We start from the raw sequence: 19,222 nt of genomic DNA, 5'->3' as shown, positions 1-19,222 counted from the left end.
CGAGGCCCACACCAGGCTCTCCACTTACGGTGCAGAGCCTACTTGGGATTCTCCTTCTCTCCCTTTGTCTCTGCCCCTCATGCACCCTTTCTCTCTCTCCCCACCTCGAAAATAATTAAATAAACCTAAAATATAATAAAACTTAAAAAATTTTAAAAATATAAAAAGTCTAAATTTCTATTATTTGAGTCCATCGATAATTTGGTTAAAGAGGTAGACATAATTTTTTAATTATATATACAATTCTTTTGCAGTTATCAGGTACCAAACTGAAGTCCACAATTTCTGGTTTCAAGCTGATTCCAAGCCAGGTCCAGTTTCACTATTCCACTTAAACTTTAGAACTATCTTGGAAGAAAAAAGGCTCACCAAATAAATCATCACCTTAGGAAGCCACAAAACTGATCCAATAAGAAAAATGTGGTAATGCATTTCAAAACATCAAAGGACATCTCTACAGGGAAGACCTAGAGTGCTTATCTATAAGAAGAAGACCTGTATGTCAGTTCAATTCCATGCCTGACTCCACAGGTCTTATTTATGTTACTCTGAATCTACAAACGTAGAACCTGAAGCAGACTTACAGTTGTATATTGGACTTGAATAGAGAATACTTTGAGATCAGTGTATGTTTAATTTTCTCATTTTCTGGCAATGATAATACTGTCTGCATATACTCTCAGCAAATTCACTTTCACTGTAATTTTATATTCATATTTTTCATTATCACAAATAATTGTTAGAACAATCCTTTGAGATAGTTAATAATCTTACCTCCATTTACAGATGAAGAAAACTAATTCTCTTAGATGTTAAATAATTTGCCCAAGGTCACAAACCTAATATATAGTGGAACCAAGATTTGAACCACATCTGACTGACTTTAGAGCCTTTATTCTTACTTACTATTCTCCAGGGGTTATAAATTTCATGATCAAAACAAATGCAACAGGTAAAAACTCAAACTATTAGAGCCATTAAAGTAAACAAAGTTATCAAAAGTAAATTTACTTCAACTGAAATTTAGCTTCCTTCCAACCACTAAAGAAAAAGAATGATTACCTATTCTATTCCTGAATATATAATTATTTAGTAGAGAAAATCTAAAATTACTTTGAAACTAAATAACCTAGTTATGTTACTAACTTTATATTTTGAGCTTAAAAAAGAACTTCAAATTTGATTACAGTATCACAAAAGTTTAATACCACCTAGCCAATATTTTAATGTAGAAGCTATCAGATGCTTAACATTCTAAAGCCAAAGTTCTCAACAAAACTGAAAACCAAATTTCAAATAGCCACCAATACTTTATCACCTTAACTGTATACAAAACCGAGTCTTAAGACTTTAAACAATTATAATATGTCCAACAATCCTTAATATCAAGGATTTTAATTATCTAACTGAAAGTTCTGACAATAATGTGAAATTATTTCCTTTTAATCTGTTTCAAGCACAGAGAGCAAAACAAACCTTTGTTTTATTTGGGGGGAACAGTTAGGTCAGGTAGACTCTAACCTTTTCTAAGCTAAATTAAAAAAAAATATTGATTGATTGATTGTTAATGTAAACTCTATCCCCAACGTGGGGCTTGAACTCATGACCCCAAGATCAAGAGTTGCATGCCCTACTGACTAAACCAGCAGGTACCCCACTTAATGCTTTCTTTAAATTCTATTTTTAAATTAAAAAAAAAAAAGGTCTGGTTAAAATAACATCTTCATTATGGGATATTTGTGAAAATCAATGCTAAAAATCATTCACAATCATGCCACTCAAAGTTGGCATCACTTTGAAGACTAAAGATAAATATTTAGATTTTTGTTATTAATCTGTCCAGTTATATATACAACACTGATTTGCTACAATGGGCATCATTGTAGAAAAACTTTTGCACTCAATCCTGATAATGTTCTTATTGTTTGGAACTAGAATAAATAGGTCAAAGGTTATTTTTTGAGGCTTTTAATACATGTTTCTATAGTATTATCAGTCATCCCCTATGTCGGTTATTCTCATTCATTTTAATCACTTTTGAGAGGTAAGAAACAGTACCTTGATTGCTCTTTTAACATACATGTCATTGATTTGGCTATCACTAAGAAAATGATTAAGTAAGTCACAGTACAACCAAACTGTGGACTACAGTGCAGCTACAGTATGTATAAGGTACACTTATATATAGTGCTCAAGACAGATTAAAGTGTGAAAAAAATAAGCCACAGAATAAGCTGATGGCATAAATTCCTTTTTGTGGGAATAAAAAGAAAAGAAAAAGAGAAGCTTTAAAAATTATCATATTTCGGGGCGCCTGGGTGGCTCAGTCGGTTAAGCGTCTGACTTCGGCTCAGGTCATGATCTCATGGTTTGTGAGTTCGAGTCCCACGTTGGGCTCTGTGCTGACAGCTCGGAGCCTGGAGCCTGCTTTGGATTATGTGACTCCTCTCTCTGCCCCTCCCCAACTTGTGCTCTATGTCTTTCAAAAAATAAATAAATGAAAAAAAAATTTTTTTTAAATTATATGTTGAGGCACACTTTTTTTACGAGCACAGAAAAAAGATCTGATAGGATCAAAAGCAGGAGTTTGGGTAGAAGAGAGGGAAGAAGCATACAGTTTGTACCTTACTATCACGTGACTTAAAAAAAATTGATATATAAAAATTTTAAAGTAACAGTAACAATATATTATTTCCGTTATTATACCAGAGCCCCCAAGTCTTTCTATGGTGCCACTGTCCACGTCATCACTCAGACCTATTTAGTACCTTTTATTATTAACTATTTAACATTTTCCTCTATTTGATATTATCCTAATTTTATATTTTTTACTGCATCGAAACCACTTTACCTTTTACTTCTATCCTATAAGGTTTTAAGAAACATAAGAAAATAAAACAGTTCCTTGCGAGTCTTATTTTGTTTTTTTAATTTGGAAATTTTCAAATAAAAAAATCCAAAAGGACTGGTTTGGGTAGAGATGTAGGAAAAGAAATTTCTAGGCTTCTATCTATATATATATATTTTTTAATAAAGGGAAACCTTTCCACAATTACACTATTTTTCTTTGTATATACTTCTATATCCACCGCTACCTAGAATCCTAGAAGTTACCTGCAGTGAAAATATCTGGATGTCAAAAATATTACTGATGGTTGTAAACTAAAGGAAAACCCACAAACCTTATTTATATAATAACTTACTCATTAAATCATACCAGGTTTTGGAGAGAGTGGGAATGAAACATGCTCTAAAATGACATTATATATGATAATGCCTTTTTAAATGGCCAGTCTATTAATCTGTTTTATAATTCTGGAGATGGCTGTTTTCACGTGTGGGAGTAACTGAATATAGAATACAAACCAGGAGTGATATTTAGTTCATTTCCTACAGCTAGACTCCAAACTTTCCCACGAACACTAGGGGGCAATCCCTGCCACCACAATTCTCGAACTCTTCTTGTACTACGCCTAGAATTAAAGGGGGAGAAAAAAGGACACAGTTACTTTTTATACCAAAACACTAGTTGCATGATGGTTTAGCTAGTCTATGGCCAAATGACTGAATGATTTTTAAGAACATAGTTAAGCATGTGATGCATTCTTTCCGTGAGGTTCATGCTTGTAGGCAACAGAAGTCTAGAAAATATATGGTACCCTACAGAAGGACAATAGTAATTTAAAGGGAGCTGCGTTCTACAGTTGCCACTTACAGGGTACAATGAGAGAATCAGAAATAGGTGGACAGTCATGAAAAACAGGATAAAAGGAACATAAAAATCTTCTGTCAACTCAGTACCAAAAAAAAAAAATCACAAGGTATTTATTATGGGTAAGGCCTTGTCTTTGAGAGGCAGTGTGTCTGCTGAAAGAGTGTGGGCTTTAGAGTCAGATGGACGGGAGTTCAAATCTGGTTTAACTATTCATTAATTGTATAACCTTGGGCAAATCACTTAACCTAACCTCGAGCTTCTCTATAAGATAAATTGGGAGTAAAGGTTGTAAGAATCAAATGTGATTACTTATGTAAAGAGCCTAATTTGATACCTGTCACAATGTATCAATATTCAACAAATTCCCAATGCGTATCCTACACTGCAGAACACATCTCCTACCCTCCAGTCTAGAGGGAATATATGGCATGTACAAAAATATTATCGGAAAATAAAAGGCAAAGTAAAGCAAGAAGTATATTAGCCTCAAAGTATAATGGGACATTAGAAAAGGGAAAGATCATATATAGCATATTTATGATTATGAGAGAGGTATATTAAAAATCACTTTAATATTTAACATTTAACAAATGCATCTTACAATGAATTACAGATTTAGTATTTTCTTTGCAAAACCTGCTATTACATCAATAATGCACCTTGCAGCAGATATGTTAGAATTAAGAAAATATGATAACTGAGGAAATTAAATTTTCATGGATCAACTAGCATTTCAGATGAATATCCTCAAAGGAAAGGTAAGATTCTGACAGGCATAGAAAGGGTGGTCAGTAAGGGAAGTATGTATTAAGAGATTGAGGGATGTATAAAATTAAAGGTATAATTTAGCCAAAGCATAAGACACATGTTGGAAATACTAAAAATAGAGAACTAGAAACATGAGATCTTTGGAGACCGACTTGAATTGAGGAAAAGTCTGCTTACTTACATTACTTCCCAATTGGGCAGTATTTCATTGATCCAAATTACCATTGCACTTGCGATATTTTCTTCCTGTTTAAATCGTTCTTTCATTATTTTTTTCCTTTTATAGGCTTCTTTAATTTCTGTTTTAAACAAGTAAAAATTATTTCAATACAAAAAAGCTAGATCATGATGCCCTTTTCCTTCTACCTAAGTCTAAAATATAAGCTTTCTCATAAGAATATTCTGATAACAAGAAGGAAAGAAGAAAGGAGGGAAGGAAGAAGGGGAAAGAGGGAAGAAACGAAGCAGGGGAAAAACAGAAAGAAAATAAACTTGATTAATGTAATTTTAAAGTAAAACCTTCTATTCTAAGTTTGTTTTTTTTTTAGCTTATTGTTTTCATTTTTAGTAATCTCTGTACCCAATGTGGGCCTCAAACTCACAACCCCAAGATCAAGTCACATGCTCTTCTGACTGAGCCACCCAGGTGCCCCTACATCTCCTCTTCTAAAAAAGTAAATGGAACTCAGGGCGCCTGGGTGGCTCAGTCGGTTGGGCATCTGACTTCGGCTCAGGTCATGATCTCACTGTTTGTGAGTTTGAGCCCCACGTCGGGCTCTGTGCTGTCAACTCGGAGCCTGGAGCCTGGAGCCTGGAGCCTGGAGCCTGGAGCCTGGAGCCTGGAGCCTGGAGCCTGCCTCAGATTCTGTGTCTCCTTCTCTTTGCCCCCTCCCCTACTCATGCTCTGTCTCTGTCTCTCAAAAATAAATAAATGCAAAAAAAAATTTTTTTAAAGTAAACAGAACAAAGGGTCAGAAAAATAGATTACTATATCACATATTCTATTTATACTTAATAAACAAACCAAAATTTGTCATGAATTAACTATGTAAAACCTAAACAACTGTGAGCAATTAACCAATACCCTTTTTTTCATATAAGGAAGGGATTTATGAATTTCCTTAGATAAAAGCACATGACATTAAAAAATAATTCTGCCAGTGACATTATTACACTTAACCCTGTCTAGCATGGTGTCTTGCTTTACTAATTAGATTGAAATTAAAAAACCCTAATAATACACATATACAACACCCCTCTGAAAGTCAGAAGTCATAATTCTGAAACAAGAGATGCCTCAAAAAAAGAAGTGATCAATATATACATAATTATATACATAACACACAATTATTTGTATTTGTTGTAATTATATATATTGTTATAATATACCTAACAAAAATCAGAAATCACAATTCTGAAACAAGAGATGCCTCAAAAAAAGAAGTGGTACATAAAATATATAAGATAATTATGTAGGGGAACCTGGGTGACTCAGTTGAGCATCCGACTTTGGCTCAGGTCATGATCTCGCAGTTTGTAGGTTCAGGCCCCCCATGAGGCTCTGTGCTGACAGCTTGGAACCTGGACCCTGCTTGGGATTCTGTGTCTCCCTCTCACTCTGCCCCTCCCCTGCTCACACACTATCTCTCAAAAATAAAAAAACATTTTAAAAAATTATAAATTATGTATATACTTTACTATGTTATATATTATGTTACAATTATAATTTTATAAAATTATGTATGTAACATGTCATGTTAATATATAATGTATGTTTTAGCATATTATATATACTATATTAATATATAAGCATATTAATATAATATATAATTATATATACTGTTTTGTACATTTATTTGTTTATAGTTATATATAATTTTAGAACCAGTGGGGACTTCAGAGATCAGCTAGCCAAAATGCTTACTAATTGTGTTTCACAAATGCCTCAGAAATCATCTTAAGGGGCAAGTGGGAGGCCAAGTAACCAGCTCTACTTTCTTTACCTTGTCATATGCATTCATATTCTATATAACTTTTCTTTGGAGAGAGTTTCACTGCTTTTAAAACAAAAGTGTGGACAGAACACTTGAAAGCCTAAATCCAGTCAACCTGAATCCCACACTTCACAGATTTGAGGAAACTAACATTAGGTTTATTTACCATCACATCCAAGTAGTATCAAATAGGATTAAAGCTGTTACCCTCTGATTTCTCAATTTAATGTTATTTCTATCATATCACATTGTAGGATTGTGTATTTATCAATAACTCTCTTGAATATTAATCAACTGGTAAGGTCAAAGTTCAGAGTCAATTAAAATGTGTTGGGTATGTTAGGAATATTTCAAATAAAATAAATTTATCCAATGTATAAATGATTAGGGCTTTTACAAAGATATAACTGCCTTATAGGTTTCTTATAACATTAAAAAATTAACCTCATTTCCAAAATAGTGACATTAAATAGAACTGTATCCTATTACAGTATATTATAGTATTCCATTAACTTAAGGTCAAAGAAAAAAATCAGCTGCTAAAAGGCACATTTCTAAAAATACTTATGGCTGTATAATATCTTTTCTAAAAATGTACCCTGAACTAACAGTGCTTAGCAAATAAATATTGTTAAATTACCCTTATGTTCTACTTTTTGGCTGGAGGAGAGAATGAATAAATAAAGGTGTGAATTTATTTTTAATTTTTTTAAACATTTTTATTTATTTTTGAGAGACAGAGACAGAGCACGAGTGGGGAAGGGCAGAGAGAGAGGGAGACACAGAATCCGAAGCAGGCTCCAAGCTCTGAGCTGTCAGCACAGAGCCTGAGGCAGGGCTCTAACCCACAAACTGTGAGATCATGCCCGGAGCTTAAGTCGGAAGCGCAACTGAATGAGCCACCCGCATGCCCCAAAGGTGTGAATTTATACACCACAGTATACATTCATGTGCCTGTCCAAATGACACAATTGGGATTCTAGAAAGACTACATTAAGTCACAAAAGCAAATTCTAATTTCAAATCATATTCTCAAAGTCATACAGGAAGGTGTTACAATTATTAAATTATAAAATACCAAAAGCTTAAAAACTATAAAAGAAGTGAATTTCATGAAATAAATTCATATCATTGCCATTCATAAGTTAAAATAATAGTTGTCCAAGAACCCTCATAGATAGTCTGCTGCCTTTCTCCTCAGTTAAAGTACTGGCAGAAAAGTAAGACATTTTTGAGAACAGATTTAGTTAGAAAAATAAGAAAACAGCATTATCTTAAAGATGAATTTGGGGGCGCCTGGGTGGTTCAGTCGGTTAAGCGTCCGACTTCAGCTCAGGTCACGATCTCGCGGTCCGTGAGTTCGAGCCCCGTGTCGGGCTCTGTGCTGACTGCTCAGAGCCTGGAGCCTGTTTCAGATTCTGTGTCTCCCTCTCTCTCTGCCCCTCCCCTGTTCATGCTCTGTCTCTCTCTGTCTCAAAAATAAATAAACGTTAAAAAAAATTAAAAAAAAAATAAAATAAAAAAAGATGAATTTGATCAATCTCATCATCCACCTTCCTGTTGAAATTAACCAACAGGTTAGCTTCCTACTGACATCAGTAAATTAAATACACCGATTGGAGTTAAATTTATACCTCGTTTTTTAGCTTCAGCCACCATTTCATCATATTCTTGTCGGTGACGTAAAGCTTCTTCCACAGATTTGGCAGGAAGATTTCTGGAAAAAAAAGGTTTTAAGTCAATTTTAAAAGATTAACTTTTAAATGTAAACTTCTTCCTTTTTATAGCCAAATACAAAGAATTTCTAACTTAACCTTTTCATTTCATACCTTAAAGAAGTAAAAGGTTGAAAACTCTGCATTTTAGAAAAGCATTAGAATCCAAGTTGCTAATATTTATTATATAAATGTTATTTTATGTTCTATGTATACATGTTTATAATTATTTAAATATGTCAGATTTCAGACAATATTTCTAAGTTAAGTGATTAAGCTCACTTACCAGGGTTTTTTTTAGTCAATTTTTTGAGGTATAATTTTCATACAATAAAATGACTGAACATATTTTCAAGAACAGAGTTTGGCGAGTTTTAACAAATGTATATAGGAGCACCTGGGTGGCTCAGTCAACAAGCATCCTACTCTTGGTTTCAGCTCCGGTCATGATCTCACGGTTCATGGGTTTGAGCCCTGCATCAGGCTCTGTGCTGACAGTGCAGAGCCTGCTTGGGATTCTCTCTCTCCCTCTCTCTCTGTGCTGCTCCCCTGCTCATGTTCTCTCTCTCTCTCTCAAAATAAATAAAAACTTAAAAAAAAAAAAAAACAACCCAAATGTATATATACCTGTGCAACCAACATATCAATCAAGATACAAAACAGTCCCATCATTCTACAAAGTTTCCTTATGTCCCCTTTGCACTCAACACTTACCCACCTTAGGCAATCATATCTCTATTCCTATCTCTGTACATTAGCTGGTTGCCTTTTAAAGAATTTCATATAGATTCTTTTGTTCTGGCTTCTTTTACTGAGCATACTTTTGAAACTCATCCATGTTATTCTGCATACTAGTAATGTATTCCTTTTAACTGGTCAGTAGTGTTCTATTTATCCATGTGGATAAGCATTTAGATTATTTCCAGTTGAGGGCCTATGGATAAAGCTACTATAAATATTCACTTCAAGTCTTTGTGTGGGTATCTGCTTTCATTTCTCTTGGGTAAATACCTAGCAATGGAATTCTTGGGTCATATGGTAAGTGCAGGTATACTTTTATAACAAATTGGTTTCTACTTCAGAGTTTTAAGATAACATTGTAACTACAAATTTGATAATCACTTAATCACTTGCATATACTATATTTTGGCTTTAAAATTAATGGCTTCACCTACTTCACAGAGTAGGTGACTTACACACATGACTAAGCAAAAGAAATATTTAAATATTACCAAATATCCAAATATATCATAATAATGTCCAATTTGAGGAGTCAGGTTTTTAAAATGTTTTTTTTAATTATTCATTCATTTATTTTATTTAAAAATGTTTTTTAAGAAGGCTCCATGCCCAATGTGGGGCTTGAACTCACAACCCTGAGGTTGAAGAGTTGCATGCTCTATGACTAAGCTAGTCAGATGTCCCTCAATTTTTTAAATTTTTTTTTAAGTTTATTTATTTGCAGAGAGACAGAGACAGCACAGTTGGGGGGGGGGGGTTGCAGAAAGAGAAGGGGACAGAGGATCCAAAGTGGGCTCCATGCTGATAGCAGAGAGCCCAATGCAGGGCTTAAACTCATAAACTGTGAGATCATGACCTGAGCTGAAGTCAGATGCTTAACCAACTGAGCCACCCAGGCACCCTTTGAATTATTTTCAATAGGCTAGGGTGGGGAAAGATATGTGACAAACTTTCAAATTAAACGTTTTGCCTCTTCCTCTCTTGTCAAGATAGATTCCTCCAGTAGTTGTAACAGAGAGGAATAATGGTTAAGACTTCTTCAGAACATAATGGAATAAGAGGGACCAGGGTTACTCTCTTGCCTTGATTAATTAGAACAATTAAGAGAATATGCTAAGCAATAGTTTTTAGACATTGGACAATAAGCAGCACAAGACAGTGATCCTTATGAGAAAAACTCTGCAAATGCCTAAGCATACGGCCTGGGACTTTCAGGTCTCAGTGCTGGAAGGAAGTACCCAAAGTCCATTAGTCCTGCTTAGTTGAGGAAACAGAGTTTGGAAGCAAGGAGTATGAATTTTCCAGGAAGGGAGCTACAGAGGAGTCCTCTCAAATTTCTGGCTGAGTACTATTTATGCAAGTGTGTGATTAAACTACGGTATCCAAGGTAAGAAATACTCGAAAGGAATAGGTAGAACATCCTCAAAGATTACACTGAGCCAGCCAGAGTGGAAAGTCGTCCTAACAGATAGGGTATCAAGTGGAATCATTAGGGTATTGGTTCAGTAGTAAGGATACTAGCCCTAAACTAAAGGCTGTTCTGGAACCACTCTAATAATGATTAGATTAAAAGGGACAAACCAACTCCAAGGAACTTGGTACCAGACTAAAGCCAAAAAATATTTAAAGGAATACAAAAAGTCCAGTGTCCAACTATGTAAAGTCACAAAATCTAGTATCCAATAAAAATTACCTGGAAGCAAAGAAGCAGGAAAATACAATTTATATTGAAGAAAATAATCAATAGAAATAGTGCAGAAGTGTTAGATAACAAGATTATACCTCAAGGATGATAAAACTGCTGTAATAAATATACTCAAGGAGGTAGAAGGAGAACACAATAAGAAAAGCTCAAGATCCAAATCAAACTTCTACAGATGAAAAGTACAATTTTTTTTTAATGTTTATTTATTTCGAGAGAGAGACAGCGTGCACATGCATATGTGCACAAGCAGGGGAGGGGCAGGGAGAGAGGGAGAGGGAAAGAATCCCAAGCAGGCTTCGGCTGACGTGGGGCTTGACCCCATGAACCATGGGGTCATGACCTGTGCCAAAATCAAGAGTCAGATGCTTAACCAACTAAGCCACCCAGGTGCCCCGAAAAGTACAATTTCTAAACTGAAAAACACAAAAGGTGGGACTGACAGGAGATTACAAATTGCAGGGGGAAAAACGTGAGCTTTAAAATAGAATAGAAAGCTATACAAAATGAAATACAAAGAGAAAAAAATACCCCTTGTCAATCCCCTCAAAATAGCCTGAGTTGTGGGATATGAATATCAAGCAACATAATACATGTTTAATTGACTCAGAAAAAAGGGGAGAGAAGGCAGACAAGAAATAGTTGAAAAATAAAGGCTACAATTTTCCCAAAGTTGATACAAAATTACAAATGCAGACGTTAGTTTCAATGAACCTCAAAGAGAAGGAATATGAGGAAAACCACACCAAAGCATATCATCAAATTCATGAAAATCAGAGATAAAGAAAAATCTTAATAGCTTTCAGAAAATAAAAGAATTCAGACAGCAGACCAGTACTACAAAAAGTGTTAAAAGAACACGCAGAAGTAAATAATACCAGATGGAAATCTAGTTACACAACTTCTTAGAAGATAAAAGAAGGTTTAAAGAAAAAAATAATAAAAATGTATGGAGGGTGTGATTGTTAGTTTTGTGTATCAAACTTTCTCTCCCTCTCTCTCTCTGCCTGCTTGCCTGTCTTTGAGCTGGGATATAAGTCTTCTCCTGACTTTGGACTTGAACTGGAAATTACATTATCAGCTTTCCTATTTCTCAGCCTTAGGACTTGAACTGGAACTGGAACATCAGCTCTCCTGGGTCCAGAGCTTGCTGACTACAGATCTTCAGATTTCTCAGTCTCTAAATTCATGACAGCTACTTCCTTCTAATAAATCTCCTTATATACAAATAAGATATATAAAAATAAGAACCTTAATACATGGGGTTTCCACTTCTCTGGAGAACCCTAATACATGGGGTTTATAACATGTACAGTGGAAGTAACAGTAATGTTCTTATATATGTGAGATAGTATAATATTACTTGAAGGTAGTCCATGAAGAGTTAAGATATATAAACTATAGAGAACTACTAATATTAAAAATATAGGCAATTCATCAATAATAGATGAAATTAAAAGTCAACAGAATATTTTATCCAAAAAAGGCCAAAAAAAAAAAATAGAACCTTGATTGCCATCCTATAATAAAAGACAAATTTCTCCACTTCCTTAGCATCTAGCTTTAAACACAGAATTATTTCTAATAAGATTTAAAGAAAAGGGACTGTGGAATCTCTTGGAAAACTTCCAAAAAGGAAAGTTGACTCAGCTGCAAGAGGCCTTTTATTCAACCACTTTTGTTCCAATTGCAAGCCCGAAGTCAGCATGAGAGTGAAGTCACTTGCTGAAGGTGGTGCAACAGAAAGACATGAACCTGGGTACTCGATGCATGGAGACACCAGACTAGCTCTGAACTGCCCAACTCTGGGCCATGTATATATGAGGGAATAAATCACTATGTGTTTAGGCCACTATATGGGGGAGTCTCTTATTTGTAGTTGAATGTAATTGCTGAGTGATACACCAGTTACACAATAATAATGCTCTAAAGGGCAGGGACCATTGCAAACTTCACCTGACTCCAACCACTTTCAAAATCCATTGAGTTTAGCCCAGATTAATTAACCTTATGATTCTGGGGAGCCTGGGCAACTCTTGGGTTTTGGCTCAGGTCATGATCTTGCAGTTTGTGGGTTCAAGCCCCGCAGTGGGCTCCACAATGACGGTGGGGAGCATGCTTGGGATTTTCTCTCTCTCTGCCCCTCCCCTGCTTGTGTTCACTCTCTCTCAAAACAAATAAATAAACTTTAAAAACAAAAAACCTTATGATTCCTAGTATTGCCTACCCTTAAACCTTACAAACTGAAGTTGTCCAATGCTGCTTCTCACCCAGGTCCTAACCAACTGTTAAGCCCAAACCCAGCCATAAGAGTCTCTCATTTCCTTTTACAAACTATCCTATCTCTCTGGATATAGTTTGATACCACAAAAGAATGGATTTCATGGTGTCCAAATTTCAGATGTTATTACTATATAAAGAAAATAAAAAGTTTATTTATTGTGATGAAAATGAGACCACAGAAAAAAAGAGAAAAAAGCCAAATATAAATCTAGTTTTCAAGTAAACAGTGATCCTGGACTCAGTAATACTGTTTTCTCTTTTGCTCCTCCAGCCCAGACTGTAAGTGCTTTTCTGAAGCTGTTAATCTTTTGACCTCATATCCCCTTCTTTTCCTTTTCTAGCCCTTCTAACAACCTTAATAATAAATTAAGAGTAATAAATTACTCTATTAAAGTCTTTCTTCTTAAAATTACTGTTCTGGTTGTCAGTTTTTCCTGATTGCACTCTGAACTCTTAAGATAACAGAAAATTGTTTGATCTACCTTTAGAAATTTTTTATTTTACCAGGGGAGAAACAGCTTAATTCAAATTTCATTTCCAGTTTTTGAACTACAAATCTACTCTTAAGATATCTCACCAGTTACTACTATTTTCCACCGAAAAGGCTTGATCATTCCCTTCAGTTACAATGCTGCCTGCTGCTCCTGGTATGAATCTTAATGCTTTTTGCACTTCATTCTTTCTTATTTCTTTTCCATAAGTCTCAATAAAAGACTAGCCTAGACTTAAGGGCACAACTTGGGGGATCTGGTCTTCTATTTACTGAGAAAGTGGAATTAGATCTAAACAGATCTCTCCTCTGCACAACTTTACAGTCCCTTCACATGGCTTAGACCAGTACTAACCCTTGCTGCAATGATAAAAATGTTCTTTCGTGCTGTTAAAATGTAGTAGCCACTAGCCGCATGTAGCTACTGAGCACCTGAAATGTGACTAGTGTGCCTGAGGGAATGAATTTTCTATTTTATTTAACTTTAATTAATTAAATTTAAATTTAGATAGCCACCTGTGGCTAGTTGTTACCATAATGGAGACTCTAGGTCTAGACTCTAGAAAAAGAAGGAACCGTAACTTGCCATCCAGGTCATTTATGTAAGGGAACGGATCTAAATTTGAATAAGCACAAAGATCACAGATTTTAAGTAAACACAGAACTATGCCTCAAAACCATGATTATAAAGGCCTACTTAATTAATAAAAAGAGTACAGTCCCTTTATATGCATTATTGTTTCACTGACACTCACACCTTGGTTTTTCCAGATAACTCCCCAAACTATGTTGACCTAGTCCTGAAAGATTTCGAGAAGAGGCAAACAGATAGCTTTATTTGTGCCAGTCGTAAGTACGTCAGTCTTAGCATGAAATAATTTGCAGGAAGGAGTTAAACACTGTTCAGGAAACAGAACTTTTCAGATAGTCCTATGTCAGGTTTTTCTATTGTGATTTCAGTTTTTTGAAAATGAGTACTTATATATGTACTCCAACACAAAATAGTAAATAAATAATTGGCTTATTAATTATTATAAGTCTTGGTATCCCCTTCTTCCAATCATCATAAATGCAAAAGCCTTGGTACATAGTATAGAGTACAAATTCAATGGTCCAAACATGAAGAGTCCATATGGTAAACGTCCTAACCAATCTTTGATACTTTGAGGAAGACCAGAATTTTTAGTACCCTAAGCTAGACAGTGAATGAATAAAACATAAAACAAATACATACACAGACTTGTTTTTTTGTGTTTTTTTCTTCCAAAAAAAATCATTAATTTTACAGTCATTTGCCTAGGGAACTAATTAAAAAAATAGGATTCTTCAGTCTTGAAAATCAAAGGCTGAGTGAATAAAATCAACCAGGAAAAACTAAGCACCCCATTCAGTACTCTTAGGCACTCTAAGAAAAAGATATGGTTTACTATTGTCCCTTAGAAAAATGTCAATTAGTTAGATGGTCAAGAGAAGAAACCATTAATGAATATCTAAGATAGTGGATCATGCTAAAAAACATGGTAAGAACATTTGCTGCTTTTCAAAGCTATCACATAAAAACCTGTATCAAAAAAATTTTTTTTTGATGTTTATTTATTTTTGAGACAGAGAATGTGAAAAAGCAGGGGAAGAGCAAAAAGAGGGAGACAGAGGATGGGAAGCTGGCTCCACACAGACAGCAGACAGCCTCATGGGGGGGTTCAAACTCAAGAACTGTAAGATCATGACCTGAGTTGAAGTCAGATGCTTAACGACTGAGCCACCCAGGTGCCCTTATACTTTACTTTTTGTCACCTTTTACTTGCACCTTTAAGAATTTCTCCACTTTGTTTGGTACTGTGTGTACAGTAACTCAGCCAAGAAGCCAGAAGAGAAAGAGACGTAGCTCTATCCATTGGTGGTTTTAAAAAAAGTCCCATAAGCATCAGTGATTTAAAACATAGAAGAGTGGGGCGCCTGCGTGGCTCAGTTAAGCATCTGACTTAGGCTCAGGTCATGATCTCACGGTTCACGAGTTTGAGCCCCATGTCAGGCTCTGTGCTGACAGCTCAGAGCCTGGAGCCTGCTTCACATTCTGTGTCTCCCTCTCTCTCTCTGCCCCTCCCCTGCTCATGCTCTGTCTCTCTCTCAAAAATAAACATTAAAAAAATTTTATAAAAAAAATAGTAACATAGAAGAGGTTCCTATCAACACAGCTCATATGGATACTCTTACCTTCCTGTCCAAGGCTGGCTTTATTATGAGGTGGGTTAAGGGAGGAGTAGGCAGAGAGAAAATTCCTGTATTTGAAATCTGAGGACTTCAGATGATTAAATACTATAGCTGCTTCATACATAAAGAAGTTTCAACTATAAAAACCTACGCAGCCAATGATTCTGGATGTTTCTGCAAAATTACAGAAGCTAAGAAAAGAAAAGTGGCACCAATTCACAAATTCCCTTTGCAAGGGGAAACTCCTCCTCTCCTCCCATTATCACTGTGATCTATGAAAGAGGAAGTTTCCAACATCAATTTCATGCTGAGGGAAAACTTCTGTCCCTCTCTCCACCCCCTTGCAGATGCCACCTTAACAGAACTTGGCTGCATTCCGAAACAGAACAAAACTACAGATTACATAAGTTTCTCCTCCAAATTCTCAGCTTGTGAAGGCAAGGTTGAACTGGCTCAAATATATTTATTATATTTATATATATAATATTTATTGATTATATAAATTAATAATTATATTATATAATATTATATAAATTAACAATTAAACCTGCATTGTTTATTGATTATATAAATGTTAATTCATATAAATCACTTTCTCCCAAAAGACCCCTTCAATTTTAGAAAGGTGAACAAAATTTGTAATTAAATCACAGTATCTCAGGGGCACCTGGGTGGCTCAGTCAGTTAAGCATCCGACTTCACTTCAGGCCATGATCTCATGGTTTGTGAGTTCAAGCTCTGCACTGGGCTCTGGGCTGACAGCTCAGAGCCTGGAGCCTGCTTTGGATTCTGGGTCTGTCTGTCTGTCTGTCTGTCTGTCTCTCTCCCTCCCTCCCTCCCTCACTCCCTCCCTCCCTCCCCTGCTCATGCTCTGTCTGCCTCTCAAAAATAAATAAACATGAAGCCAAAACATAAGAGACTCTTAAAAGCTGAAAACTGAGGGTTGATGGGGGGTGGGAGGGAGGGGAGAGTGGGTGATGGGTACTGAGGAGGGCACCTGTTGGGATGAGCACTGGGTGTTATATGGAAACCAATTTGACAATAAATTTCATATTAAAAATAAACATTAAAATTTTTTTTTAAAAATCACAGCACCTCAGAGCTGAGTGGAACAGTAGCTATCAACTTGAATGTCTGTACTACAGATGAACAAACTCACACAAATAGCATAGAAGCTGTAATATTTATAACTAATATATGAATTTCAGAGAGTAGAGTGAAAAAAGTCATTTCTTTCAGTTGTTTATACATTTTTGGTACACTGAGATCCTCTTATAAATTTATTTTGTCTAGTGTACTATTTCAAGTTCCAATTTCATGGAACTCCTTATATAAGTTATAAGAAAAATTTAATATATTGAAATCACTGAAGGTTGGAGCCAAAGACTTAACTGAATGGAAAAGATAAAGCCTAGAGGCATCTGGTGGCTCAGTCGGTTAAGCGTCTGACTTGATCTTGGCTCAGGTCATGATCTCATACTTCTTGAGTTCAAGCCCTGCATCAGGCTCTGTGCTAACAGCACAGAGCTGGCTTGGGATTCAGTGTCTCCCTTTCTCTGTCCCTCCTCTGCTTGTATTCTCTCTCTAGCTCTCAAAATAAATAAACAAACTTACAAAAAAAAAAAAAAAAGATAAATCCTAGTCCTTAAAGAATTAGGTAGGTGAGAAGTGGAAATAAGATATTTGCATCCCAAGTGAGGGCAATAAATGAGCAAAGGCATGAAGGCAGGACTTAAAGAAATAGGTTTGGTTGTAAATAAAGTGTGGTGTAAAGAAAAATATGGCCCGAACACTAGAACGGAACTTTTTGCATGGTATTTTTATGAACTTCTGGGAAGAAATGAACAGTCCTGGTAAAGAGCTTAATCCACTTTGGATGAATTTTAACAAGTTTAAGAACACTCTTCCGAATGCAGTTATCTACCTGCTCAGCATCAAGAGTCTGAATATCTTTAACCAGGTATTCTCTTCTTGCTTATCTGACTGCTCTTTGAATTGGCCTGGTTAATTCTCCCTGGCAGCAAGACTGAAATGAAACTTTGACATGTTCTCATAACTGAATTTCTGAAAAACTCTTTAAAATTTTTTTTAAAGTTTATTTGAGAGAGAGAAAGAGAGAGGGAGAGAATATGAGAGTGAACACACGTGGGGGAGAGGCAGGGAGAGGGAGAGAGAGGAAATCCCAAGCAGGCTCCACACTGTCAGCACAGAGCCTGATGCGGGGTTCAAACTCATGAATCACGAGATCATGACCTGAGCTGAAATCTAGAGTTTGACTCTTAACTGACTGAGCCACCCAGGCAACCCTTAATTTTTTTAAAAGTAGGCTCCACACCCAACATGGGGCTAGAACTCATGACCCTAAGATCAAGAGTAGGATACTCCTCTTACTGAGCCAGTCAGGTGCCGCTAAAAAGCTTTTTTTTTTTAAACCAATGGAAAAATGAAATATGAACATATTCAGCAAATCCTTAAAAAGGAGTGTCATGATCACACTTTCTTTAGTATGAAGGAATGTAACAAGAATAAAAAAAAAAAATAATGTACTTACGTCCAACCTTTCTTCTCTCAGAATGTCTAAAAAATATTCAATTCAACCTCTACCTGTTTGGCCCCAGATTCTTTTATTATGCTTCCCATGATAATGGGTGGAAAAAGGTGCAGATCAGGAAAATGACAAGACAGGTTAGGAATTTTTTACACTGGAAGGAAAGAGAAGTCTAGAAGAAAAAGAGTAGATCCAGAGAGCCCAAGAAGGGGGAAGAAGTGAAGAACCAAGGGGTCTTGCTTTAGGGAAGGTGTGTTTTGTATGATAACAAATCAGAGACAGTGTTTTAAAGAACAGCAGCTTTGTGGAAGGCTGAGATGGGAAGGGCAGAAAAAGGGAAGAATTTAAATTGGTTTTGTTGGGTATTTCTATTCTTTGGGGCACCTGGGTGGCTCAGTCGGTTGAGCATATGAGTTCAGCTCAGGTCATGATCTCATTGCTCGTGCATTTGAGCCCCGCATGGAGCCTGCTCCTATCAGTGCAGAGCCCACTTTGGATCTTCTGTCCCCCTCTCTCTGCCCCTTACCCACTTGAGCTGTCTCTTTCTCAAAAACAAAATAATAAAAAATAACATATTCTTCTTTTTAAAGCTTTTCTTTATTTTGAGAGAGAGCGAGAGAAGGTGCACGTGTGCACAGAGGAGGGGTTGAGGGGGGACAGAGAGAATCCCAAGCAGGCTCCACGCTGTCAGCACAAAGCTTGATGAGAGGCTCGATCCCATGAACTGCAAGATCATGACCTGAGCTGAAATCAAGAGTCGGACGTTTAACCAAGTGAGCCACCCAGGCGCTTCAAGAATATATTCTTAATAGTAAACTAACTAGTTGACAAATCAGTAGTTATTATTTCAAGCTCCCAAATTTCAAAATTTGTCCAAAAGGCAAAGACCAATACATCTTAAGTACCTATTAAATGGCAAGAAAGGAAAAATAAATGCCTTATCTTGTTAAGATAAGGCAGGAGGGTTGAAGTAAGAATAGCTATAAAAAGCCACCTAAGATTTATGTTTCATTCATTGGCTTAGAGATACTTCTAGAAAATATGTATAAAGTTTG

The 19,222-nt window shown here is 35.9% G+C and overlaps 1 protein-coding gene across 5 annotated transcripts in view; it reads right to left on the bottom strand.

Annotated features, from left to right (window-relative positions):
• TBC1D12 (TBC1 domain family member 12) overlaps positions 1-19,222 on the bottom strand; it is a 104,447-nt gene that overhangs the window by 24,776 nt on the left and 60,449 nt on the right. For all 5 annotated transcript variants that reach the window (XR_007145460.1, XM_047826073.1, XM_047826075.1 and 2 more), the window contains 3 exons: positions 8,112-8,194; positions 4,665-4,782; positions 3,367-3,473 (listed from right to left, as the gene is read on the bottom strand). Coding sequence is in view for 4 of the 5 variants with exons in the window: in XM_047826073.1 (XP_047682029.1) it covers positions 3,367-3,473; positions 4,665-4,782; positions 8,112-8,194 (308 nt within the window). In the remaining variant the exon portion in view is untranslated. The remainder of the gene's footprint in view (positions 1-3,366; positions 3,474-4,664; positions 4,783-8,111; positions 8,195-19,222) is intronic.

The sequence above is a fragment of the Prionailurus viverrinus genome, chromosome D2 (genome assembly GCF_022837055.1).
Source record: "Prionailurus viverrinus isolate Anna chromosome D2, UM_Priviv_1.0, whole genome shotgun sequence".
In the NCBI taxonomy this organism is placed as follows: Eukaryota; Metazoa; Chordata; class Mammalia; order Carnivora; family Felidae; genus Prionailurus; species Prionailurus viverrinus.
The sequence above is the reverse complement of the archived record's forward strand: the minus strand, read 5'-3'. Positions and strand labels throughout refer to the sequence as shown.